General features: G+C 43.2%; 6 protein-coding genes across 8 annotated transcripts; 3 read left to right on the top strand and 3 right to left on the bottom strand.

The window, feature by feature from the left end:
* Positions 1–56: 56 nt before the first annotated feature.
* Positions 57–3,657, bottom strand: pgls (6-phosphogluconolactonase). 3 transcript variants are annotated; one of them, XM_035615523.2, is made up of 7 exons: positions 3,639–3,657; positions 3,108–3,184; positions 2,481–2,769; positions 2,283–2,390; positions 1,706–1,807; positions 1,313–1,453; positions 57–915 (listed from the first exon to the last, which is right to left on the bottom strand). In XM_035615523.2, exons 3-7 carry the CDS (start codon positions 2,742–2,744, stop codon positions 769–771), a joined length of 762 nt encoding a protein of 253 aa, XP_035471416.2. In that variant the 5' UTR covers positions 2,745–2,769; positions 3,108–3,184; positions 3,639–3,657; the 3' UTR covers positions 57–768. The 3 variants fall into 3 exon arrangements, with proteins under 3 accessions (XP_035471416.2, XP_035471417.2, XP_035471418.2); XM_035615524.2 differs by lacking the exon at positions 3,639–3,657 and adding an exon at positions 2,920–3,003 and having other exon boundaries at positions 3,108–3,181; XM_035615525.2 differs by lacking the exon at positions 3,639–3,657 and having other exon boundaries at positions 3,112–3,171.
* On the top strand, positions 3,326–9,164 carry LOC118288925 (zinc finger protein 60). Its single transcript, XM_035615521.2, has 8 exons — positions 3,326–3,926; positions 4,043–4,121; positions 4,240–4,342; positions 4,601–5,288; positions 5,908–6,287; positions 7,009–7,145; positions 7,260–7,365; positions 7,453–9,164. The coding sequence occupies exons 1-8, from the start codon at positions 3,649–3,651 to the stop codon at positions 8,064–8,066; spliced, it is 2,385 nt and encodes a 794-aa protein (XP_035471414.2). The 5' UTR covers positions 3,326–3,648; the 3' UTR covers positions 8,067–9,164.
* A 162-nt stretch (positions 9,165–9,326) lies between these two features.
* Positions 9,327–11,870, bottom strand: LOC118288922 (gastrula zinc finger protein xFG20-1). Its single transcript, XM_035615517.2, has 4 exons — positions 11,421–11,870; positions 11,198–11,316; positions 10,506–10,590; positions 9,327–10,417 (listed from the first exon to the last, which is right to left on the bottom strand). The coding sequence occupies exons 1-4, from the start codon at positions 11,695–11,697 to the stop codon at positions 9,564–9,566; spliced, it is 1,335 nt and encodes a 444-aa protein (XP_035471410.2). The 5' UTR covers positions 11,698–11,870; the 3' UTR covers positions 9,327–9,563.
* A 13-nt stretch (positions 11,871–11,883) lies between these two features.
* On the top strand, positions 11,884–15,238 carry vac14 (vac14 homolog (S. cerevisiae)). The gene has a single exon (XM_035615515.2). It carries the CDS (start codon positions 12,050–12,052, stop codon positions 14,420–14,422), a length of 2,373 nt encoding a protein of 790 aa, XP_035471408.1. The 5' UTR covers positions 11,884–12,049; the 3' UTR covers positions 14,423–15,238.
* Positions 15,239–16,685: 1,447 nt separating this feature from the next.
* trim35-13 (tripartite motif containing 35-13) lies at positions 16,686–21,399 on the top strand. Its single transcript, XM_035615286.2, has 6 exons — positions 16,686–18,433; positions 19,268–19,363; positions 19,455–19,685; positions 19,773–19,795; positions 19,895–20,013; positions 20,104–21,399. The coding sequence occupies exons 1-6, from the start codon at positions 18,032–18,034 to the stop codon at positions 20,640–20,642; spliced, it is 1,410 nt and encodes a 469-aa protein (XP_035471179.1). The 5' UTR covers positions 16,686–18,031; the 3' UTR covers positions 20,643–21,399.
* On the bottom strand, positions 20,744–26,513 carry slc27a1a (solute carrier family 27 member 1a). The gene is made up of 13 exons (XM_035615285.2): positions 26,029–26,513; positions 25,580–25,747; positions 25,087–25,481; positions 24,214–24,381; positions 23,587–23,656; positions 23,397–23,488; positions 23,191–23,300; positions 22,870–23,079; positions 22,662–22,788; positions 22,434–22,571; positions 22,160–22,324; positions 21,889–22,035; positions 20,744–21,776 (listed from the first exon to the last, which is right to left on the bottom strand). The coding sequence occupies exons 2-13, from the start codon at positions 25,744–25,746 to the stop codon at positions 21,619–21,621; spliced, it is 1,947 nt and encodes a 648-aa protein (XP_035471178.1). The 5' UTR covers position 25,747; positions 26,029–26,513; the 3' UTR covers positions 20,744–21,618.
* Between the last annotated feature and the right edge of the window lie 17 nt (positions 26,514–26,530).

The raw sequence follows: 26,530 nt of genomic DNA, 5'->3' as shown, positions 1-26,530 counted from the left end.
GTGGTCTTAAAGGGGATGGACCACTGAGCGTGAATGCGCAGGGAAGACAAAGGGCAAATGTTTAATTGGCATTTTATTCATTTGAAATGTTGCTGAAAATGCCATGGATAGTTGCAAGGCGCGCCGAAAGCTGCAGATAAGTGCTGATTTTCAGTGTCAAAGGTGCAAAGTTATATTTTGAAGGGGTGTGAATGCAACTCAGAGCCAATGAGCAGAACAAGTTTTTTTGTGTGTGTTGACAGTACTGTATATGTACAGTTTACTATTATGAAGATCCAGAAATACTCTGCATACTTTTATTTGATGTGATTTTTTTACCCACAGATTGCACATCAGTCATTTTATTTCAAAAGTTTAATTGCTGGATGCAAGATGTGTCCCACTTTGCTGAAAAGTTAATTCTGAGTGAAAGTGCACTGCAAGCATATCTGCAAGTTAGAATATATCTAACCCTCTGACTGACTGACTGACTCTCTCTCACTCACACACACACACACACACACACACACACACACACACACACACACACACACACACACACACACACACACACACACACACACACACACACACACACACACACACACACACACACACACACACACACACACACAGTAAGTGCTAAATCTTAAGATGGAAATTATTATTCATCTCCACATCCTATGTCACTATCTCCACTGCGTAAACCAGTTTTGCTTTCCTGTTAAATGTTCTGAACTATTTTCCAGTCTCTTCATTCAGGTTTTCGTGTCAGTGTTGAAAAAAGCTCTACAGTTTGGCCCCTGAGCTCAGCCTCTCTACCTGGGTAGTTAGGGAGGCAGCTGCAGGGTCATCAACAAGCCAGAACAGCTCGCCGTTGGTCAGGACAACACGGGCTGCTGGAAACTCTGGACCCTCTCTGCCCTCCAGCACTTCCTGCAAGAAGATGGTCACTGCGTTACAATGCAACAGCAATTAATTCAATAGTATGAACAATGTTTCTGCTGGGCCTGTGGGCCATAAAAGTGCTGATCCATTCATTTCTTTTGCAGTTTTAGTAGGCATCGGTTGAAACCAAACATACGTTACATATTCATATTTTTCCTCATTCTTTTCTCTTAGTCCCATACAATCTCAACTGTAACTTGTGATTCCTGTAATTGAACCAGCAGCAACTGGTTACTTTTTTTTGCTTTGTTGTATCATATCTCCATCTCATATTTAACAGCTTGTGTCTCAAGCTAGTTTAAGATAATATGTCTTGTCGTGGAAATAGCAGGTTCTAAGATTCTGAATTTGAGATGTGTATTCAATAAAAGTCTCTAAATGTTACCTTCAAAATGGGTGCTTTGCTTCCTCCTGTTGATACAAAAGCCACACAGCGTGCAGCGTTCACCACTGGAAGAGTCATAGTTACACGCTGGGGCGGTGGTTTGGGAGAGTCACTGATGGGGGCCACAATCTTCGTGGTTTCCTGAATATGAAGTACACCCAAACCCAATCATCCATCATGTGTAATGTGTACAGTCAACTTAAAGTGCCATTGCGAGAACCAGAACCCAAGACTGTACTGTAACAGTCAAATGCAAGATGGATGTAACATGAGCTTGGCTGCCTCACAGACATGTAACCAGGCATGACAGTGAGGACTACAAGTAGCGCCTAAATCAAAACCTTGCAATGACTATATGTACATGTGGCAGATTTACTTAAGTACGGCCCTCACCTCCAAGAGAGGGTGGTCCGGGAAGAGAGAGCAGGTGTGTCCGTCAGGCCCCATACCCAGGAGCAACAAGTCAAACACAGGGAAGTGGTCATCTGGGAAGGCCTGTGTTTGAAAGTAGCAAAACAATACTGCAAAATCATTAAAGCCTGAGACAACATGCCTGTCAGAATTTGGAGCCAGAACTGATTATTGAAATGTAACCATACAGCACTCTGCAAAAGTTTTAGGCACTATAGTTTTAAAAAAAATCTAGAAGTACTATCATTCTGCTGCATGACAACAACCCAAAACAATGTCACAAAGAGACAGATGCTGTGATTGTCAGGGCAAATTTCCCACTGGGAATAATCTATTATTCATTCAAGTTTTAATTTATTAAATAATAAGTCTGTCTGGGTTTACATCAATAGACAGAAAGACAATACGATTCAAAGAATAAAACAATATATAACTCTGGCAAGATGTCCAAATTTGCCCAAGTATTTCTATGTGAATTGGTGCTGATTCAAAGGGAAAGCATTTTTATTCCATAATTGCCTAAAGCCTTTTCACAGTGCTCCATAAGAGATGTGCGTACCTCCTTCAGTTTACGGGTATAATCCTCAGCACACTCGCTCACTGGCAGAGAGGAATCAATGGTTAAGATCCCACTGTCGGGGATGTTGACCTTGGAAAACAATTTACTCTGGAAGCAAAGAAGAAAAACTCTGAAGTGGTAAAAGAACATGAATAAATGTAACCACGTAGGCACGCAAACTCATTCCAGAAGAGATACCTTGTAAAGCCCATAGGTGCTCTCAGGATCGTCGAAGGAAACCAGTCGCTCGTCACAGAAGCCAACCACCCACTTGCTGCAGTCCAGCTCTGGTAGGGCAGGCAGCTCTTTGCCGAGCATGGACACGAGGCTTCCCCCAGAGAGCCCCAGGGTGAACCGGCCATGAGAGGCGATGGCCTTCTCAGCCCGAGATGTCACCAGACGGGCCAGCACCGGACCAAGCTCCACCGAGGAGGGGAAGACCACGATTCTTCTGCCGGCCATGAGAACACTGTCTGAATGAAAATGACTGAGAAGAAGGAAGACAGGGTGAGGAAAATAACTGATCCTGAGCAATATAAGTTTAACCAAACAAGTTTTGCAAGTCATCACCATTTGTCTGTACATAATTTGATAATGCACTACATAAACTGCTTGTGTTGGTATGTTAAACACCTACTTTTACACCATCTATACTCTGTTGCCGCTGGGGCTGTGCAAACTGGGGACTGGAGATGAAGCAACGAACAGGATATTGCTCTATCTATTATCGGCAGGAAGAAACGCTAATTTCTTTACATGTTAAAAAAAAAACTGACGTGTGACCGCAAACTCAACAGTTCTTTCATTCAGAAGAAGTCTTCTTACCTACTGAGGAGCTCAGGTGCAGCTTTTAGTCATGAGGAGGATTTTCAGTCGGCAAATGTAATTCGACGCACCACTTCCTGAAAAGGAGTTTTCAGCAGCCAATCACCTTCTGTGTTCTGACCGCACTGCCTTCTGGTCAATTGAGTCTAAGTTAGCTTTTCCGACACACACACTCTAAATAAAAGGCGTTTCCACTAACGCGCTAATAAAATTTACAATTTTCTAAACACCTCAACATTTTTTAAGAGGTGTTACACAACATAGACTGATGCTTTAGCCAATAAAGAAGTCGATTCAATAATAAAGACACATATTTTCGTTTTTTGTAAATGGTTGCTATGGTTCCTCCCGCCCGGCAGATGGAAACAGTGCATTAGTGAACCGACTACTTGAGTTGTGTAGACACAGTCACTCGTACCTTGCGGGCATTGAAACCGCCACTTCTCGTGCTAACTTGCATTTTAACATTGAATATTAAACACCTTCTGGCGTAAACATCTTGTCCGCGCGAGTCTCGTGTGCCACACAAACCTTAACAACCATGTCGACAGTCTTCTCGTTCCAGACACAGCTCGTCTCCATCATGGACGCCTTGTCCAAAACAGCAGTGATGGAAATAAGCAAACTGGTGGAGATTGAGTCGAAGATGCTGAAAATAGAGATAACTCGAGGGCGGAACGAAATCGCCTCCCTCGCTGAGAAACTGCAGCTGATGGAGAAACTGCTGTACATCGCACAGGGGGGCAGACGGGACGCAGCGGGAGCCTGCTCTGCAAACATAACACTGGAGCCTGACAGGATGAGACCTGCCATAAAAAGGTAGGGTTGGCAGATTCCTGTGTGTAGCCTGGCGAACTAGTGTCTGTTGCCATCATGTCCTTTGCTGACAACTCCAACCTGCCCGGTTTATTAATCAAAGTTTCGTTGCATCCTAGTGAGATCCCATGGGAAAGCATAGGTTCCTCCACTGAGATGAGCAGGTTGCATCACGGCGAAGAGCAAGCTGCAGCTGAGGTAACTCAAGTCAAGTCGACTCTATAGTCAGACATAAAGAGGATGCAATGCCGTCACATTGCAATACTGAGTTCTTCATTTATAACAGGCGCAATTCACACAATGTTTTTCTGCATAGCTTCCAAATCCACCGAAAGAGCAGCCTGATCTTATTGTGGTTAAGGAAGAGCCCACAGAGGTGGACACTCGAGACACTGAACAAGATAGGACAAGTGAAAACAGTGAGTATTGGATTAAAGTTTGGTTTCATAGCAATGTTTTAAAGAAGTATGTGCAGATTCTGACTCATGAGAACACATTTGTGCATCATAAAATGATGAGAGACCATAAGTGGATTAAGATTTTTGAAGCTACCTTCAAACACAAAAATACTCCACCAACACTTGTATTATGAAGAATATCTTTATTATAATACCAGTGCATTCAGGTTGAGGTCAGTCATGTTATACATTTTAATAATACTCGTATGATTTCAACAGGAAGGGAAGCAGTCACAGTCGCTCAGAGGACTTCCAATGTGATGCAGCGTCCTAAACCAGTCGCAGAACGGCAGCTGCCCATCTTCACTGAAAACTTTGTGACCCTGAGCACCCAATCATCTATCGCAGGACCAGGGAGGAGGGAAACACAGTGGAGTCAACAACTTGCACCTGCAAACACAAATCCAGAGGCTGGGAAAGGCGTAGCTCAAAATGTTGCCTCTCAAAGCTTAAGTGTGCTCAGAAACATGAAGATTCACAATTTGAGGAACTCGGCTGCGAAGAGGTTCGGCTGCTTGCAGTGCGGCAAGAGCTTTAGGTGCTTCAGTCAGCTTGAAATACACCAGAGGAGCCACACGGGAGAGAAACCGTTCAGGTGCACGCTGTGTGGAAAGAGATACGCACAAAAAGGGCACCTGTATACACACCAGCGCACACACACTGGGGAGAAGCCATATCGCTGTCCGATTTGCGGAAAGGGCTTCATTCAGAAATGCACTCTTGATATGCATCAGCGTACACACACGGGAGAAAAACCTTTTGTTTGTATCAAATGTGGCAAGGGTTTTACAAAGAACTGTAACCTGAAAAAGCACCTTGCAGTGCATTTCGATCCTAGTTTGAACATGTATGGAAGTGCGTCTGGTGCAGCCACATTCAGTGCGACATTGATTAATGGAACCACTTAAAACGGTCTGTCAAATATAACAAATGTGATTGAAATAAATATTTATAATAAAGTTATCTTTATGTTTTATGTATCACCTGCTCTATTGTGAAATAAATGTTCAAGTGCATGTTTTTTTCTGCTTTCCTATAGCTCTAATTTTCAACCCATCCCCTTTCAAGCTAATTCAAACCTTATATTGTTGTACAGTATACAACCATACACTTTACAGTCTGAAAACACTTTTTGTGAACTGAGTTGAACAAATAAATAAATCACTCTTGTACAGCACATATAAAAAACAATCTTAGCTGCAATATTCTAAAGGCCAGAAGAGTGATTGATTATCAAAAGCATTTAATCCTCCAACAATATTTAGTGTGAAAGTATGATGTGGGAAAGCACTGCCCCGGTGGTATCAAAAGCTACACGCCTTTCTTGCCATGGATTTCAATGATTCACAGATTGTGATTAGTAATGAATATATATATATTTTTTATATAATGTAAATACATATAAAATGATAAGCAGTGTAAAAATCTTTATGTTTCATAGTGTCGATTGTGTCTCGTGTACAGTCTGTGGTCGGTCTTCACACTGTGCTGCCTTCAAATACTCCTCGTAAATAATGATACGCAAGCGTAACATTTTCCCACAATCCCTTGCGGCACAGACACACTCCCATATTCGACCTGGGAACGACGTTGCTACGCTGGGAATTTCGCCAAAATTTCGAAATATCCAGCCTCTCCGTCGAAATGATGTGCGACACGACAAACCGGAGTTTTCGGACGCAGTTGGCCGCCGTCCTGGACAAACTGACCAAGGCGGCCTTGGTGGAAATAAGCAGCCTGGCTGACGAGTGCTCCTCCGTCCTTCACACGGAGATCTCCCTGCACAAGACGGAGAACGAGGCGCTGAAGAAACGGTGTTATTCGCTCGAGGTGCAGCTGAGAGCTGCGCGGGAGGCGCAGGGCTTCCCCGTGCATGTGAACAGCGTCGGCCGCAGGCTCCCCGCAGGTCAGCATGGTCGGAGAACAGAGACCAGCTAGCTAATGTGGACTCAATCGTCCTGTGGCTGAGTCTAATGGAGTCTAATGCAGCAGACCTACCAATCCTCCATTCACAGCCATTATAATAGTCAGTGTTTGTTGATTGTCCTGTGTGGTCATTGTGTACGATGTCGTCGGTGTGTTGAGCTGTATTGCTTCATGCCAGTGGTTCTCAAAATAGGGAGTGGGGCATTGAGCCATTGCAGGGGGGCGTGGATGACCAGGGGAACATGGTGCCAAAGAAGTCGAATACGATTCATGTAGGGAAAATTAAAGTTTGCTGATGCCATCGTGTTGACTTTCTTCCCCTGGTATGGATGACAAATTTATATTTAAAAAAAAATCATTGGTCAAAATGCAATGCAGTTAAACTAACAGCATCACAAGCTGCGACTTCCTAAATGACCACAGAGTTGAATCCAAACCTCTCTAAAACCTGTACTAAGGAAGGATTTACTGTAGAGCTGATGTATTAGACTGGATATGTATTCATAATAATAATAATAATAAATTATTAGCTTGGTGTTCCTAATAAACTGCCAACTGAGTGTGCAACCACGTTCACTTTCAGTCTCTGAAAAACAATAACGCTGTTCTGAAGTTTCATTTGATTTATGTGTATTGTACATGTTTCCACCATGATTGCCTTCTATAGGAACCCACATTTTCATGTCTGCTTCTTCTTTCAGAACAGCAGCAAGCTGCTCCAGCCATCGATGGAGTTTTCGGAAAGGACTGGTGTATGGACTTTTGGAGAGATGAGAAAGTCCCCTCTCACAGAAAAGAAACAATGGAGGCCGCTGCTATGTCAAGCATGGGAGTACAGGTCAGTTTACTTTGCAACTGGTTTTGCTCTTTCAATGCAATCGTTTCCTTGGAGAACTGTGATGACAGAATTACTTTTATGTTCAAAGCTGTTTGTCACCTCTCTTGTTGGCAGGCAATAGACTTGACGGAGAGAGATCCTGATACCATTTTTGTCAAGGAGGAGGCATATGATGATCATCCTATTGGCCAGCAGATGGGTTTCACAGATAGCAGAAAAAGTAAGTTTGGATGAAAAATAAATAAATAATAATAATTGTAATTCTTATAGTCTCTGTGATATAACTACATTTATTCTCATTTAACAGTTGTTGGAATTTTTGAGGAGGACAACATGCTTCATAGATCTGTTGATGAGCTGCAGCTTCACTCAGGGGAATTAAACAACTTTCCCATGGCGGCTGACAGTCAGACACTACAACGAACACAGCCAACAATTATGGACAAGTTAATAGATGATGCAACAATGAGCACTCTGGCTGACCACACACATCCTCCTACAGCCAACGGCGAATACTCTGACTACACGAATGATGTCCAAATGAATGCAACTAAAGAACTCACTTTTCAGCCGAAACTTGGGAAGCCAACAAAACGGTTCGAGTGCTTATTCTGTGGGAAAATGTTCAACTATTTAAGCAGTTTAAAAGTCCACATCAGGCGACACTCCGGTGAGAAGCCGTTCAGCTGCTCGGTTTGCGGGAAGCGATTTGCTCAGAAAACGTACCTGAAACTGCACCAGCGTGTGCACTCGGGGGAGAAGCCGTACAGCTGTCCAAACTGTGGCAAAAGTTTTTCTCAGAAAAGCTCTCTTAACATACATCTCCGGACACACACCGGTGAAAAGCCTTATAGTTGTGTTGATTGTGGGAAGTGTTATGCATATAAGTATGGTTTAAATCATCACCAATGTTTCACTTGACCAGTCAAAGCACAACACGGAGAACCTGATTATTGGTCAGAAGTGTAACTATGGTGAGAAGTGCTTTCGGTTGAGCTCACAGTAGTTCAGCATGTGCCAATGTGTATATAGGACTATATATAGGAGACTTGAAATGCCCCATCTAAATGAAAAAGCCCATACAGTTGCTGCAGCAAAATCATAGCTTGTTCGGTGTGTTTTTAGTTTTAGTATCGATATGAGAAATGCTGCAGCAACAAAATGATGTTATAGAAAATATTTGTTCTATTTGATTGGGTGGGATTTGGTTTACTTGATCGGTCAGGGGGTCCTTTCCAAATTGTAGGATTCCCTCATCAATCCTTTAAAGTAAATTTCACATTATGTTTATTAAGGAAAGCATCATAGCTCACATTAAACATTTTCTTATCCAAACTATGACAAAAAATACTTAATACCCATTGTATCCATGCATGTTGTCATATGGCTAGCGGAAATGTGTTTCATATACCTCAGTGTTATACTATATATCAGGCCGAAAAAAGGGCTGTGTCAAATAATACCAAAAGGACTCTGAGCAAGTGCTATAGTTGAGTGCACACGTAGCATAAACCTTCAAAACTACCTCTTCACAACAAAGTTGGAGTAAATCAACTCGCTCTGTTTGCTTAATTTCCCATGTTGCTCACGTCTGGTTTGTATTTACCACATGCATTGCTTCCTTTACTGGCATTTAACTGTGGAGACAGTGGGTAAGCCTCTCTTTGAATAACATGATCGTTTTAAAGAAATGTTGACGTGTGTTGGTCACATAATAATCAAATGATTTACAGAAATTGTTCAGGTCTGAATGGTGTTACTGTTCTAAAATGTATTTGTATGGCTGTGTCATTATTGTACAAAAGCAAGTGGTGGTGTTAATGTGCAGTCAAGCCAAAATCCAAACTTTTTTCCCCTCCAAATTGTTCACCGTTTGTTTAAGAAATTATATTTATTCTGTACTTTGTCAGTAAATCTTTTTTCAGAACTGTCAACCCCTCAACAGCGCTATTAACTGTACAAAGGACTTGGGTATGAGTAACACAATGCTGACGTCACTAAACTAATTCTTAAAGCCAAGAGGGAAAACTTGTGCTGTTGTTTTGTTTTTCAGTCAAACCTGCATGCCCCTTACAAAGCCTTCAAGATTGCCAAAGTTGAATGTAATGTTCAAGGCAACATATATATAAAAAAAATAGAACTCTTTTAAATTATCTATTAATAAAAAATTGAATCTCAAAGTAAAAAGTCATCACTGTTCTTTATTGTTAAGAAACAACAATTAAGACACTGAACTGCTAAAAGATTAAATAAAAACTAACAGGACATTTTGCTCCACACTCCAGATTTCCTGTGCTACTACAGACAGTCATTACAAACATGACATTAACTACCCTTACATCAATTTGAGCAGTACTGTATTAGGTATTCAGATTAATAAAGCTACTCATCTTGCATTGTAATTGTTCGCTGACAGGTTTAATCATTAGGCTTGTGTCCCACAGCCTCACGATTTCTGTGTGCCATTAAATGATGGTTGAGGTTCACCTTTTGCGTGAAAGTCTTCCCACATTTAACACAGTGGAACGGTCTCTCGCCAGTATGGATGCGTAGGTGACATTTCAGATTGCCTTTCTGGGTGAACCCTTTCCCACAAAAGCTGCACCTGTAGGGCTTCTCTCCCGTGTGCACCACATAGTGGATGCTCAGAGCCGATTGGTTTGCAAACGTCTTCCCGCACAGCTCACAAGATCTACTGACTCTTTGAGAAGGAACTGGGGACACGCAGGTGTGCGAGTTTAACTTGTACCTGTGAGGGAAATGCTGCTTACAAATGTTACAGAAGTTTGACTTGTGTGACCTCATGTGGTGCGTTAGCGTGCCCTTGTGGTAAAATGTCCTGCTACATATTTGGCATGTGAATTTGTCTTTGTTAAGATCTCTGACAGTTGCCATATTGAGCATAATAAAGTTTTGTGAATCTTTGTCAAGAGCAGTACTGTTGTCAGTGTTGTCAGCTAGTGATGTCTGCTGCTCATTGCTTGGCCCACCTGCGGCATTCATAGGAGGCTCCTGCTGACTTTCTTCCACAAACTGGACATCATCATCCTCCTCCTCCTCCTCCTCCTCTTCCTCTTCGATGGGAATGATATGAGTACTGAAGGCTTCCTCTGTGTCATTGATGGATATCAGCTGACCGGATGGTTCTTCAGTAGCAGCTGCAGACTCAACCAGTTCTCCTTCCTGATCCAATGACAGGCTGCAAGTGCTGCCATTAGCCGAGTAACCGACTGACACCTGCTCTGGCTCCACAGATGCACTTTCTTCATGTTCTGTTGCATACACATACACAAAACAACCACTGACAAATTATATAAAAGCTGCTAAATCTGCAGTCGGTTTTCTCCGTCACACTCTCACCTTGGAGTGTTTCCTCCTGGCAGCTGTCGCCACTCTCCTCTCTGATCTCATTCACAGTAATGTAGTCGGATAGTGTAGTCACAGACTGTAAAATAAAAAGTCCAGATGTTGAACTATTGTTCAATACACCATCCTGTTCTGGTACAAGAGCTGAAATGACTCGTCAGTCAACATTTATTTACTGTTTAACTAAATAGTTAAGGAAAAATGTCAAATCTGTTCTGGTCCCAGATGCGATGCCTGTCTCTTTATGATAACGTTTTAAATATCTTTTTGGTTGGAAAACAAAACACACAATTTGAAAATGTTGTTGTTTACTGTATAGAATAAAAAAAGTAGATTTCTAATTTTTAATTAATTAGTCCAAAAAACTGGACAAAAAAATGAACATATTTGCTGAAGATGCTGTACTCAATGTGACATTTGTGTTGTGATGAGATGTATAACAACCCTCCATTGTTATTCACACGTGTGTTGCTTTTAGCTGACAAATTAGACTATTACTGTAATATATGATAACAAACCTCAAATATGCTGGTTGTATCAGGTCATCTATACAGTGTTGTTCACATACACTTGCTTTCCCATGGGAAGAACATAGATACATGAGCCTGTATATTTCTTTTAAACAGATTGTTTATTAATCTCAGCCATAAATGCTAGTAAACACGGAATGTCTCTGCTCCTCTCACCTGATCAGAAGGCTGTGGTGGCACTGGGACTCTCTCCGGAGGATATGGGTCCCCGTCTTCCCACAGATTCATACACCAGTCTCTTCCAAAGATCCCTTCTATGGCGGGAGAGCCAGGCACTAAAAACACAAGACAAAGAAGTACACACCAGTTTGATCAGAAGCAATGCCGACGACTCCAGTTTGAAACGCCAATGCTGCTGTCAATCTGAAAGACAAGGCACCATGAGGATCCCCGCCTCTGTAGCAGACAGTTTGAACTCCCACGGTGCGAGAGCGTTTTAACAAGTTAGGCACGTCGCTCCTCACAATGGTCAGCTCGCACTCCAGACTCTCCACTTTGTCCGCCAGGGCCGAATTGGCGAGCAACAGCCGAGACAACTCGAGTCGCAGCTCCGCCGAGTCTTCATCCACCAGGCCGCTGATCTGACTCAGCGCGGACTTGGTCATCGTGTCCATGATGGAGGAGAGCTGCGAGTGGAGAGAGACGCGGCTCGCCATTTTTGTTTTGCTTCTGGCTGCAACGACCCTCTTCACTGGCTGACGGTAATGCGTAAGAATTAATGATTACAATAATAACGTACCGACTTCAATATAAACGTAAAGACACATTTGTCGAATCGGTTGCTACCGAAGCTAGCCTGAGCTAACGGTACCAAGTGGGACGTAAATACATGTAGCAACCTTGACGTACTTCCGGCGGATGTAACCGGTCAGCTGTGTTGTATTACAAGGCTTCCTGGTTTCGCCAAAGAAGCAGATGTCGTTTCTCGATTGAATGCTCGTGAACATCTTTCTTAGGCTTCAACGCAGGTTTCAGTAGACGGGACTCGGCACTACTGCAGCCGCCGACATGAACACGGAGAAGGACTTTTCGCCGCTGACGCCCAACATCGTCCGGGCTCTGAACGACAAACTGTACGAGAAGAGGAAAGTCGCCGCTCTAGAGATCGAGAAACTGGTGCGGGAGTTTGTGGCTCAGAACAACTCCACTCAGATCAGGCACGTCATCCAGATCCTAGCATCGGAGTTTGCCCTCTCCCAGCACCCCCACAGTCGCAAGGGGGGTCTCATTGGACTGGCAGCCTGCTCCATCGCCCTCGGCAAGGACTCGGGTCTGTATCTGAAGGAGCTTATTGAGCCTGTACTCACGTGTTTCAATGACTCAGACAGCCGTTTGCGCTACTATGCATGTGAGGCCCTCTATAATATAGTCAAAGTGGCGAGGGGAGCTGTGCTGCCCCACTTCAACCTGCTCTTTGATGGTCTCAGCAAGCTTGCGGCAGATCCGGATCCCAATGTTAAAAGTGGATCTGAGCTCCTGGACAGACTGCTGAAGGACATTGTGACCGAAAGTAACAAGTTTGACTTAGTGGCATTTGTCCCCTTGCTGAGGGAGAGGATCTACTCCAATAACCAGTATGCCAGGCAGTTCATCATATCTTGGATCCACGTTCTGGAGACTGTGCCAGACATAAATCTGTTAGACTACCTCCCTGAAATCTTGGATGGGCTCTTCCAGATCCTGGGAGACAACAGCAAGGAGATCCGTAGGACTTGCGAGGTGGTGTTAGGAGAGTTTCTGAAGGAAATCAAAAAGACTCCCTCCAGCGTGAAATTTGCTGAGATGGCCAACATTTTGGTCATCCACTGCCAGGTTGCAGATGAGACCAAACTCACAAATGACCTGATCCAGCTGACGTCTATGACCTGGATGAGAGAGTTTATCCAGCTGGCAGGCAGAGTGGTGCTCCCCTACTCCTCTGGCATCCTCACTGCAGTGCTGCCTTGCCTTTCCTATGACGACAGAAAGAAAAACACCAAAGAAGCAGCAAGTGCCTGCAACCACAGTCTGATGAAGCTGGTGACTCCTGAGGATGATGAGGATGAAGAGGAGGAGAGAGGTGGGAGCAAGGTGTCGCCGGCCAAGGAAGACGGCCAGCCCAAGACGGAGGTAGACGGCAATGATATGCTGAATGCATCACAAGAATCTGTTGGTTTCAGTAATATCAGCTTCTTTACTCCAGCGATTGCAGACAGGCCTCAGGTAACTCTGGACCTGGATGGTATTGTTCAGGTGTTGGACCGTCACCTCCACGACTCCTCCACTGGCATGATGACCCGTATAGCTGTGCTCAAATGGCTCTACCACCTCTACATCAAGACGCCTCGCAAAATGTTCCGCCACACAGACAGCTTGTTTCCCATGCTGCTCAAAACGCTGTCTGATGAGTCTGATGAGGTTATACTGAAAGACCTGGAGGTGTTGGCTGAGATTGCATCATCTCCTGCTGGTCAAACAGACCAAGCTGGCTCCTGCGACGGCACCGACAACAAACTGGAGCTCAAGGTCCCAGAAGGTACCAAGGTGGGACAGCAACATAGCACAGGCTCAAAGGCAGCGGACTCATCCCCCTCCACTCCCAGTATGAACTCCTATTTTTACAAGTTCATGATCAACTTGCTGAAACGCCTGAGTCTGGAGAGGAAGCTGCTGGAGAACAGAGGAGCTTTCATCATCAGGCAGCTGTGTTTGTTGCTTCATGCAGAGAACATCTTCCACTCCATGGCTGACATCTTGTTGAAGGAGGAGGACCTCAAGTTTGCCTCCACTATGGTTCAGACGCTCAACACCATCCTGCTCACCTCTGCCGAGCTCTTCCAGCTACGCAATCAGCTGAAAGACCTACGTACTCCGGAAAGCTGTGATTTGTTTTGCTGCCTGTATCGTTCCTGGTGCCACAACCCTGTGGCCACCGTGTCGCTCTGTTTTCTCACGCAGAACTATAAACACGCCTATGATCTCATCCAGAAGTTTGGAGATCTAGAAGTGACAGTAGACTTCCTGATGGAGGTAGACAAACTGGTACAGCTCATAGAAAGCCCCATTTTCACCTACCTGCGCCTGCAGCTCCTGGATGTGGAGAACAACCCTTACCTGATTAAGGCACTGTATGGTCTGCTGATGCTGCTGCCACAGAGCCAGGCCTTCCAGCTGCTCTCCCACCGCTTGCGGTGTGTCCCTAACCCAGAGCTCATGAGGACTGTGGATGAGTCCAGGTACATGGACTCTAAACAGCAAGTGGCCTCCAAACGTGCTTCTCACACTCAGATGGATTACAACGAGCTGCTCCAGCATTTTGACCGCGTTCAGAGCAAACATCTGGAGGTCCGACACCAGCGCTCTGGACGTGCCTCTGATCACCCCGACAGGAAGCTGATGTGAAGTCATTGTGCCATAGTGACCTCAGGTCATTGAGAACAGCAAGAGAAGGGTGAAGGAAATGATGTTTAAAGATACATAAATATATATATGTGTATAACTGGAAGAGGTTATGAAGATGCTGTCGAAGCCAAAAAGTATTATGGGAGTATGATTTAAAACCTGTCCTTTCAGTGAAGTTGTTAATAAACAACTCTGCTGGTAAATTTCTTTTCTAATAATGAGGGAAAAGTTGATGTAACATGAGAAAATTAATTTTAAACGTGAAACAGAATTAATACATTTCAGATTTTACTTAATGTGATGATTTAAAGAATGTATATAAAATCGCTTACGTCATAACTAGTGGTGGTGTTTTAATCAAGCCCTGTCAGCAGTTGTGGTTATTTCCAGCTAGATGATATGATCACAATATTTCAACTGGAACTGACATGCATCTCAGTGTTATATCACACTTTTTGTCATTTGATGTTCACGTGAGCCACAGTATTATCACGTTGTGTATCCCTCTGAGCAGCATGCTCTCCTCGTTGCCTTAATCTCATGACAGCCAGAAATCCATCAGCTCATCTGAGGTGAACTCTGTAAGCAGTGGTTGACTGATCACTGGCATAAATTCTAGGGTAGATATTACACTTTACCATGTCATAAACTTGAGTTAACACACTTCCAAACTCTAATATATTATTCAGCGAATTTGTATTTCTACTTCCTGTGTTTGTGCAGTGTCTGTTTGCATTCCAAAAAAAAAAATCTAAAAAATTGCAATTTTGTCATTCCTGTGTGAAAAATGAATAAAGTGGAACACGTGATTGAAAACATACTTCTTTTTTCATATCCATCTACACAAAACCTATGTAATTACAAATTAACTTTAAGTATGTGAGGGGAGGAGGAGAAAAAAACAGCTGACTCTGTAATGCTACTATTAATGACCTGTTTTTCCTCTAACATAATGCATTTCCTGAAGCCTTTTGAAAATGGTCTAATCAATATTTTGCTCTCAATATAATTTGGCTCATTATACATCAGGTTTGAATTGTGGACTGTTCAATCAATTTGTGTTTGATTGATGATCACTTTTAAGGAGTGGTATTTAAGAATATGGCTTGTACTTGATAAGTATCTGTTTAAATGCTTCCCAATCCTTAGAACAAAAATACATTTTTGTTAGACCTTTGAAAACTGAACTCTTTATGCAACGTCATAAAGTCATACAGACTATCCACCTTGACATGTATGAATGTTGTAAATTGCTGCAAATTAAAGTAGCTCATTATTACTGTATAACACATATCTCTTTCTACAATACCTGGACAAGACGTTTTGTGTGTCTTCTCCAGCTGTATGTCTGAACCGGAGCTGAGGTGAAACTAGAGGAGCTGGGTCTCTCTCTCTCCCTCTCTCATCTGCTGCTGGCCTATATGTACAGTAGATGAACACCCATAGTACATACTGTACATGCATGGGCAACATATGTCTTGGGTGGAGACCCAAGGTCCAGAGATCCTCTGCTGCATCGGTGGCTTTTGTAGCATTTATAACACGAGTTACATGGTGCTGAAGAGTGTCCTGTCTGCTTTGAAGAGAGCCTTGGACTTCCACATAAATAATCTGAAGCACATGGAAAGACACTGTTTCTTTCCATGTGCTTTTGGGGTTTTTTTTGCTTCTCCTGATGCGAATCACAACTTGTATCCCATTGAGGAGGTGTTCTGGATTGTAAGGTAAGCTGAATGAAAACTAATAAGGTTTAATCTTTCTTTCTTTCTCACTAAACTGAATGAAACCTATAATAAGGTTTAATCTTTCTTTCTTTCTCACTGTGAAAAAGCCTGGAGCATATTTTATGATAGCATGTGGCTCTTTTTATTTCACAATATCAGAACAAAGGATATGGTTAATGTTTACAGTAGTAGCTGTGGGATTATTAATTTTCAATATGAAGAATTACTTTAAAATGGACAATGATTACTCTTAGTCTGCCATTATGAACAAAAATGGTTGGAAATTGAAAATAAGACACTTGCAATGAACAGAAAACTTCTGTTTCACAAAGTCTCTCTGCTCTTTCCCATGGGATCTGTAATGTATACACTGCAGACATTTGATTGTCAGTTCCTCATTACCTCAGTTTACCACTGTGTCTCACTCAGATGCCCGTGCCACGCAGGCAGGCACGCATGCACACACACACACACACACACACACACACGTGTAAACAAGTTCATTTAATCTGTTTTTCAACAAATCATGTATGAAAAATAAATATCAAAATAAAACTGCCATTCATCCACTTGAACCACAACAATGTTTTTTTAAACTACAATTCATGTCTTTAGATTGAATAAAATCATATTAAAATAAATATTTGTTATCTTTTCAGTGACTGGATGCAGAGCCACCACAAACTTGGCATGGCTGAAGTGTGCATATGTTGATTACAAAGCATGCATTCAAGACCAAATTACCCTTACAGTTATCTTCACCTGTAATATCCATAATTTTGGCATATTGCATGTTATATATATTTCAGAGGGACTTAGCATTCCAGCATAATAATTTACAAAGTAATATAAATAAATATATGGGATGAAGCCTCAAGTAGCTAATTTATGTATGATACAGCACACTGCAATAACACTCCTGACTCCATGATTTAAAGCTGACAGTGAATCCTTACATAGCATGTGTGAGACATAAGAGTAAACATACAGTGCACTATACACTAGAGTTAAAGCAGCATGGACTGACATAGTGTTTTTTTGTGGCAGGATTCTATTCCCCAGGGTTATTTTCTCTATCTATGCTCGTGGCCTATATCTGGCGCAGCAGTGATTCTAGTAATCTGACTCCCACAACAAACTATTGGATTACAGTACAAACAAGGTCAGCTTACTGTTAAATACTTGAAATAAAACAATTATTCTTCACGGTGCTACTGTTTACACATCTTGGTTTGAAAACCCTCTGTTCGTCAATGGTGTGCTGGTTGAGTAATGTGAGCTGTAGTTAGATAGTTTGACTGATATTTTAAAAATAACCATGTGTCAGCTCTTAAAAAGCTATTGCTCAAGCTAAACTTGACCATGAAAAACAATGTTCCATTGGTCAGCATGCAGATATTTCTTTACCCACATAACTTCAATCCAAATTGGTTGCATATGTCTATTTATATCTCCACCCTCACTCTTATTTTGGACACCGTTTCTCTGTAAACTTTTCATTACACTTTGACAGGTTGTTTCAACAGTCTTCTCAAATAACTTGGAGGATACACAGTATAACTCTAATCCAAAGGCCTTCCTGAGTGCAAATATTCCACTGTCACCATACTCTTCTGTCATGTTTGGGTTATTAAGGCTCCTATTTCCTCTGATATTCAGAGATACAGACAGTCTATTAAATGTGAAGCCAATTTGTTTTATCCTGAGCTGTAGTGCTAATTTGAGAATTGTGCAATGTGCATGCTCAACACAACAACATAACATGGGATATGCCTTTAGGAGCTTAGGCATTAACACTTATTTCTGACGGTAAGACGAGGTAGCCGTCCAGAGCCATGGGAGGGGCCTGGGATCCTGCCTTGGCATCAAAGCCTTGTGAAGAAGAATGGCTGCCAGACGTGTTCATCTAGAGGATGACCTTTCCTGTCCGATTTGTGGACATATTCTCAGCCAGCCAGTGGTGCTCAACTGCAGACATAGATTCTGTAAAGCCTGTCTGAAAGACAGCTGGGACACACAAGGGGGTAGGGATTCACACTACTGTCCTCTGTGCTGGCGCCGTTGCTCCATGGATCAAATAGTGGTGAGCAGTGTGCTGCAGAAGGCCTGCGATTCATTCAAGGAAGACAGAAGTAAGAATGACCCAGAGGCTTGTCAAGAACATGGAGAAAAGCTCACAATGTTCTGTTTGGAGGACTTGGAACCAATCTGTGGTGTGTGTGTGAAAGCAGCTGCACACACTGGACACAGGCTTTATCCCATTGGGGAAGGTGCCCATGACTGTAAGGTAGGCATTTTAGGTCACAGGGTTGGTCAGCCCACTACTTCACATTGGGGAAACTTGCATTACCTAACCCTTATTCTTTTGTTTTCCTACTGATGATTGCTGCTGGAATGAATGATGACAAAATATGAAAGAAATATCTGTCATATTGCTGAATTTGAAATGTCTTTAAAGATTAATACATAGGTTCAAACATAGCAGGGTTAATTTGCCAAACTGTTTTTTTTTTTACTTTCTTTTTGTATGCAAATTTATGAATAAAATCTTTGGGGCAACTCATCATTGCATGAATACAGCTGTCAGGTTGTACTCGGACAATATGTTAATTTACAGAATGCCCATATTATTAAAGGTATTGTGTTTTTTTGGTGTTTTTCACTACCTTTGTGTTTCTCCAAGCCTGATATGCTGACCTGTGTGAAGGTGTTTGGCAGGGTTCATTAACAGTCTAATAATAGATTCATATTTTTGGTTTGCCGTTGCTGTTGGGGTCTCGATAGGACTGAAACTCGACTCCCACAAGGTTTCTGTGATGCTACATTCATTCTACTCCTTCCTTCCTCTGCCTTCTCTCAAAATCAGGAAACCTTGAGTAAACATTGCCATATTGTGCCCCTTCCTGGACGAGCTTAATTTATCTTATTTGGGCATTCGAACATTATCCATAAATGTGTCCCTTAACTTTGATGCTGCTGTATTGTACAGCTTTGAATTTACACGGAATGCTGTCATGGAAGAGTATGTAGCAGCTGAAAATCCCCCATTGTGCTGACAGCTTGGCCACCTGCCACACTGACCTTGTTTTTAAGTGTTGATGTCATGTCACTGACTTTATAGGAGGAACTGAAGAGTGCACTGCTGCCTTTGAAAGAGAAGTTGCAGCTGTACGAGAAGGCGAAAGTGGTCTGTGAGGAAATGGCAGAACATGTTAAGGTATTGTCCGTCCCATCAGTACCAAATGTTACTTTGAGGACCCCAAATCGCCTTGGTGTGGAGGCAAGGATTCAATCATGTCTCTTTCCAGAACCAAGCTGGACATACTGAAGCACACATCAAAGAAGAATTTGAGGCTCTTCACCGTTTCCTGAAAGAACAGGAGGCTGCGAGACTTTCCTCTTTAAAGGCTGAAGAGGATCAGAAGAATCTGATGATTAACCAGAGAATTGAGGAGATGAACACTGAAATGACATCTCTCTCCAACACCATTAAATTAGTAGAGCAGGAGATGAAATCTCATGATATCCCATTTCTTAAGGTAAATAAAACATATGCTTATTATAATTTTTTTTAACCAGGTAGTGATTTAAAAATTGGTGAATGTTGTTCTCAATTTTGTTTTCAGAATTACAAGGAAACAATACGGAAGTAAGTGTTATTATCACATCTAGGATCAAGTTAAACTTATTTTTCAGTTCAGCTTTACATACACAATTCTCAACAACTAACTTCTTAATTTTTTTTCAGAACCTGGCGAACTTCTCCTGATCCACAAATGATTCCTGGCGCTCTGATTAATGTGGCCAAGCACTTGGGCTCACTGAAATATAAAGTGTGGGAGAAGATGAAGAGTATAGTTAGATATAGTGAGTTCCTCAAACCATAAATAGACACATTTTATTAGTTAGCTCCTGCTATAATATTAACTTCATTTCCTTCTTTTCCTCTTTCTTGAGATCCTGTGATTATGGATCCCAACACAGCAGCGAGCTGCTTCATCCTCTCAGAGGACCTCACAGTGGTGCAGAACTCAACCCAGATTTTCAAGGTGCCAGACAACCCTGAACGCTTTGACATCAGTGCCGAGATGCTGGCTGCTGAGGGCTATACCTCTGGACGAAACAGCTGGGATGTGGAGGTGAAGGACAACACCTACTGGGTGGTGGGAGTAGCCAGCGACTCCATCAACAGGAAGGGGAAGCACGTGCTGACACCAGCAGAGGGCTTCTGGACTATTCGGTTTCGCAATGGAGAGCATAAGGCCTGCACCGCTCCATGGGAGCCGCTGAACATGACTAAGAAGCCGGAAGTGGTGAGAGTGGTTTTAGACATGGACCGAGGCAAGGTGACCTTTTATGACCCCGGCGAGAGAGCGCCTCTCTACACCTTCATGGAGGTCATCACACCCAGAGCCTTTCCCTACTTTTGCACTGCCTGCAAAGAGCACCCACTGAGAATCCTACCCACAAGGATATCCTTGTCAACAGACCATTAATTCACCTGTGACACAAATTGCAAAAGATGATTGTGGGAAAGCAGGGCCAAATTACAGCACATGCATGATTTCTCTTTAAATGAATGACTGAAACAAAGACATGTATTTAAATATTTAATTTGCGTTAAAACAAATGTAGTCTGAAAGATTCGAAATTGCAAACAACTTCACAACCTTTTAAAACCCCATATATTACTACACTGATAAGATTTATTACATAAAATAACAGTGACTATGTGTGACTCAGGTTTGCATGGCACACAATCACTGCTGTGATTTCCAATTTCCTTCGAACTCTTTTCCAAGATAAAAGTAAAAAAATGAAACTTTTGTCATGTTTCATATAAGGCACATACAGCATGTGTATTTTGCAAACCCGTGCCAGTGTTTTTCAGAGGCTCAAGTATGACATGTGAGATTAGTTTTCCTTTGCAGTAAAAACACTATGGTTAGCGTTTAATGTAGTATCCGAGTGTACAGCATGTTGACGTCTGGTCTTCAACCGGAGTTTCATCCAAACACATGGCAGCAACTCCATACCTTCACACTCAAGAATTGCCTAAACCTACACAAAATAAATCTTGCAGCATATTTCATTTATGGGTAAAATACCCTGTAACAAAGTTTGACTTGATACCACCCGTGCTGTCCTTACCACATTATTGTAACAGGCTCCTATGTCAAGTGGGTTGTGGGACATTTTGAGGTGTTCTTTTAATATATAAAAAGGAGATATTAAAGAAAATAAATGCCCTCACATTGTGTCCTGGTGTGTTACTCATACAGTGTTAAAATATCATCTGTAACAGTGCACTCTCTATATAAGTAGTTCTCTCAACTCTGTTCTTTGAACAGTTAAAATCCAGACAGGTGGTGAACCAAGACTGATCCCAGCATCAGCATATGCCTGTTATCCTCTCTCTCTACCCGATCTGTCTCACTGAGGCACCTTGACCGCCTTGCATTGGCCTCCATGTCATAGAGACATTCTTCCCTCCGCTATAGCATTGTACAGCTCCTCATCTATCGCCTCATAACGCGCAGATCTAGTGTTCAAAAAGTAGATCTGGTCTGTTGTGAGCCGTGGGTCGTATCCCTCCCTCTGCAGCCTGGTTTTTTGAATTTTAAATGTACCTATGCAGGAATGTGGAGATACAGAAAATAGGTTATGATTCATCGATATGAAATCACAAGTGATGGTTGAAATTTTTATGAACTCCCAAGGTGGGATGTTGCGACAGTTTACCTGTGGTGTCTACATTTGGAGAGATTCGCAGGAACACTGGTCGAGCATACGGAGGGAGAGCTCGCTGGACTTTCTGCAAGAAACCATTGCAATCAAAACTCCCTGTGGCGTCTGCGATTGCAGCCATGCCTGCCTTACCTTCCACATCTGAGAAGAGACATGGAGACAAATGCTTATCAGTAAATGTACACAGTCAAAACCAATATACATTAAAAGGGAAATAAAAATTGTGTTCCCAATATGACAATAAAAGCACAAAGTTAACAATCACCTGGCACTGCCACACCATAAACTGCTACATCAGTCTGACCCAGGAGACTGCTGAGCGTGCCTTCCACCTCCGTGGTGGAGACATTCTCTCCTCGCCAGCGGAATGTGTCTCCGCTACGATCCCGGAAGTACATGTAGCCCAGTTCATCCATCACCAGTACGTCACCTGAAGAGGACAGTTGGAAAAACATTAATGTTTAGTCCAAGTGTACATACAGTACAAAATATAATTGGAAAATAAATGTGCATTTTGAGGAATACAAAGGAATGGCAACCTGATAAATATGCAGAGTCATTTTGCTTGAAGACATTGTGTGCTATCTTCTTCCTTGTAGCATCCTGATTGGCGTAACCGTCAAATCGCCGCAATGGGTCCTGCTGGTTAATACGACCCACCAGAAGCCCTGGCTCCCCTGCAAGACAAGACCACGTGTTCTCAGGAGATGAACTCTCGGCTAACAATCACATGCTACATCGAGATAAGTCGTTGTTGCATCAGTTACCAGGGCGGCAAGGCACACAAAGGCCCCGGCTGTCGCGAATTAGCTCCATGCTGTCCTCGTCCACCCTCACCAGACGGATGGGGTACACATTAGGGAGAATGCGACTGTTGAATCCACAAGCTCCCACCTGGCAGAGCAGAATTTATTAAACGCTGATCCAATGCACATTTTATCAGTGAAGATGCGAGTAAACGCTGTGACTGCTGACCTTGCCATCCATGTTGGCAATGCTGCAGTTGCACTCAGTCGCTCCATAGAACTCGCCAATCTGCGCCACCCGAAAACGTTCTGTGAAGGCCTCCCACACACTGGGACGCAGCCCATTTCCCACTGCCAGCCTAACTTTGTGGCCCTTTTCTGATGGCCGCACTGGCTGAGACAGGAGATAGCGGCAGATTTCCCCGATATACTGAACCACCTACAAAGCAGTCTTGTTATTGTGGCAGCACAAGTTAAAAATTTACATTTTATGGTAATTGATCTCATAAAATCTGTCAATTCTCAATGTTTTCTGAGCAGAAGCTCTTACAGTGCAGTTGTACTTAATGCAGTCTTCCCAGAAACGACTGGCAGAGAATTTCTTCTTCACCACCACAGTGAGGCCATGGATCAGACACTGCCCAACTCCCATTATATTACCTGGGAAAAAAGAGAAAGCTCACACTGCAGTTAAGCAAACCTAAAGGGGAAAAACTGTATTCACCAAGAGGTGAAGGCTGTCGTCACATACTGTACCTGCTGAGTGATAGAGCGGCAGGCAGTCATAGATGATGTCATCGGAACGCATGCGGAAGGCAAAATACCCAAAGGCAGCGATTCTGTAGTAACTGTCAATAGAACAAAGGGGAAATTCTCAAGCATCTGTCGCTTCAACTCTGGAGGTTGATGCTTTTTTTTGTGTGAGTCGTCGTTCAAGAAAGCTTACCGACTGTGAACAACAATAGCAGCCTTCGGCAGTCCTGTAGTGCCAGAGGTGTAAATATAGAAGAGACGGTCTGCAGAAAAAAATGCAATGGAGCATTACATTAACAAACATGTATCTTCACAGCATTTCATTCACTGTTGGAATTCCATTATGAAATCCAAAGAAACACCAAACAGAAAAAATACTGAAGTCCCTGTGTTCATTCAGCCTTTTGTTTTCCTGGGCAACTAAGGCCTCTAAACTCTTATGTTGAATCTATACCTCAGAGTCACACCTTCAATGTTCATTGATCTAAGACAGATTTACCATTGTTACAGTTTGTTATTCTGACAGTACACATCTTAACCAGTCCTTCATATCCTCCTCCAGGCACCTTTTGCCTATCCAGAGAAGTCTTGAATTCAAAATGACTCATATCTCTCAAAGTTCTGCACAGCCAAGCATTGAACTTCCCAGGTTTGAGTTAAATAATTACTGGGAAGCATATCATTTGGGAATTTGGAATGGAGCGGGAAAAAACCCCCCAGAGGTTATCAACCAAACACTGTGTAAGGAAAATAGTCTTAAGAGGGTTATGTAAAATGAAACTCCTCATCAACATAAAGAGTAAGAAGATAAGGTACTCACCGTTCATGCCTTTGGGGGGAACACAAGGGGAAGTAGGATGTCTAGATGCAGAGGCTAAGATTGGGTCCAGAGGTAGAGCAGCCAGAGAGGCCATATGTTCTGCACTGAGGTCTCCGGTACAAAAACGAACCATAGACTGGGTGATGGAGGAACTGACTTCCGACATGGCTGACAGTGGGAGATGAGAGAGAGAGAGAAAGAACATCGGCCAGGTCAGTTCAAGTGCTCTAGTTTGCAATAGAACCCACTGTAAACCAATTATCCTTTGATATCTGAAGTCCAGACCATAACACCTATTCATATAGAGATCACAAAGACAAAGAGGCAAAGTGTTTGTGTTGTCACAGAGCATCAAAGTTGAAGCAACATTAACTAACTTTGCAAAATGGTACAAAGTGTTATGAGCAATGTGATCATTAATAGCATGTTCTGACCACATGACTTGTAAGAGACAGTAATTATCACAGTTTATGGTCCACACAGAGACTGAGTATGTGTGACACCACACAAAGAAGCTGAAAAGCTCACATGCTCTCACAGACAAAACATGACATTAGTTGCCGAGGCCAATCAATGTTTTATTTTGGCTTGTGACAGCAGTATAATCATCTGTCTTTTAAATTAATTTGATTTGATTTCTGACCGTGTATGTTTTGACCGATATAAACGGCAGCATTTTATGTTGATTCTTTTTGTGTGCTACATTTTCGTGACAAGAGGAGTCAGTGAGCTTTGTGGAGATTAAGAAAAAAACAGTCGCTTTAAATCTTAAACTCTACATCCAGTTAAGCATTTTTCAAATCCTGCCACTGAATAATTAAAACCTAAATACAAATCTACTGAACATCTTTTTCTGCATTAACACATTCTTACCATCAGCAAGCTCGGCTCCAAACACGATCGCGCGTGACCCCGATACCCCAACACAGTGCAGGAGGGAGTCGTGTCGGAGGTTGAAGTTGATGAGTGCAGCTTCCACCCCAACCTTGGCCAGGCCCAGCCAAAGAGCCACCTGCAACGGCCGGCTTTCCATGAAGACGGCCACCACGTCCCCGGAGACCCACCCCTGACCTCTTGCCCAGTGGGCCACGGCGTTAGACAGCTCATCCAGCTGGGCGAAGGTCCACGTTTCCCCCGTGGCCTCATAGATCAGTGCCGGTTTGTTCGGGTGACGTTTCGCGGTCTGTGCGAAGATGGAAGGAATGTTGGTTCCACTTCGCATGTATCGCCAGAGGGCCAGCTTCACCCTCAGCAGCACATACAGGCCACTGGTTGGGGTCAGAGGAAGAGGACGGGGGGGAGACACAAGGTGAGTGGGGCACGCATCACAAGCGTCAGAGAACTTACGCTGACATATTCATCCTACTTGAGGTCTCTCCTGGCGGTGCGCGCTGCGACGTAGAAGTATTTCCAGCTTCTGGTGCCCAGATAAACCCCAAGTCCTGCTGCCAGGCTCCAGGTCCAGGACACCCCGAAGAGACGCAGCAGTCCTATGGACCCCAGGGAGGCCGAGACACTCGCTGCATTGTGCATTCTAGTCATGAAGGAGAAGGGGGAGAGAAACGCTTTTAGGGAAAGAACAGGCATAATAAGTCTGAGTCAGGACATTGAATTACTGTGGTGCAGACTGGTACACGCATGTACATACACATTATTGTGTAATGTTTAGTTTGAACTATTTGTACTATTGTGGTTAGTCAACTATATATCAAAATCCACGAGTTAGTTAGTTATCAGCAGAGTTGTTGCATATCATTGAACTGAGCAGTGCCCACACAGACAGACGCCATCCCACCGCAAAAACACTCCACTTACCTCGGGGTCGACGGACCGAGGCGATGTCACCCTTCACCCACTGACCTCGTCGCCACTTGTTACTTCTGGTTATTTTCGCCGAAACCGCCGAGTGTCGACAAGGTCCCGCGGCTCCTGAGCCTCGTGAGAGCAACAGCCCCGGTGATGAAACGCCTCCAGGCCACACGGTGGTGGTTGTTGTTGTGGTTGTTGTTGTGGTTGTTTAAAGAGTTAGAGCAGTTCGAACAGTTCGCTGCTAATCAGCCCCGGCTGTTGTTGTCGTAGTAGTAGTACACACCGTTTTACACACACGATATATTCAGAGATGTGTCGTACCTACACGGGAGAGTCGTACAGGCTGCTACTTGTGGGGGACAGTTCATAATTTGTGCTCGAGTGGCAGAACTGGCCGAGAATGCGAATGAGAGGCGAGCAGCCAAGTGCAGTGTGAATCAGGCGATTTTCTCTACTCCATATTGAACAGAGCCCCTGCTGAAGAAGGACCGCCCATCGCCCCTCCAGC

The sequence above is a fragment of the Scophthalmus maximus genome, chromosome 17, assembly GCF_022379125.1.
Source record: "Scophthalmus maximus strain ysfricsl-2021 chromosome 17, ASM2237912v1, whole genome shotgun sequence".
Taxonomy (NCBI): Eukaryota; Metazoa; Chordata; class Actinopteri; order Pleuronectiformes; family Scophthalmidae; genus Scophthalmus; species Scophthalmus maximus.
The sequence above is the reverse complement of the archived record's forward strand: the minus strand, read 5'-3'. Positions and strand labels throughout refer to the sequence as shown.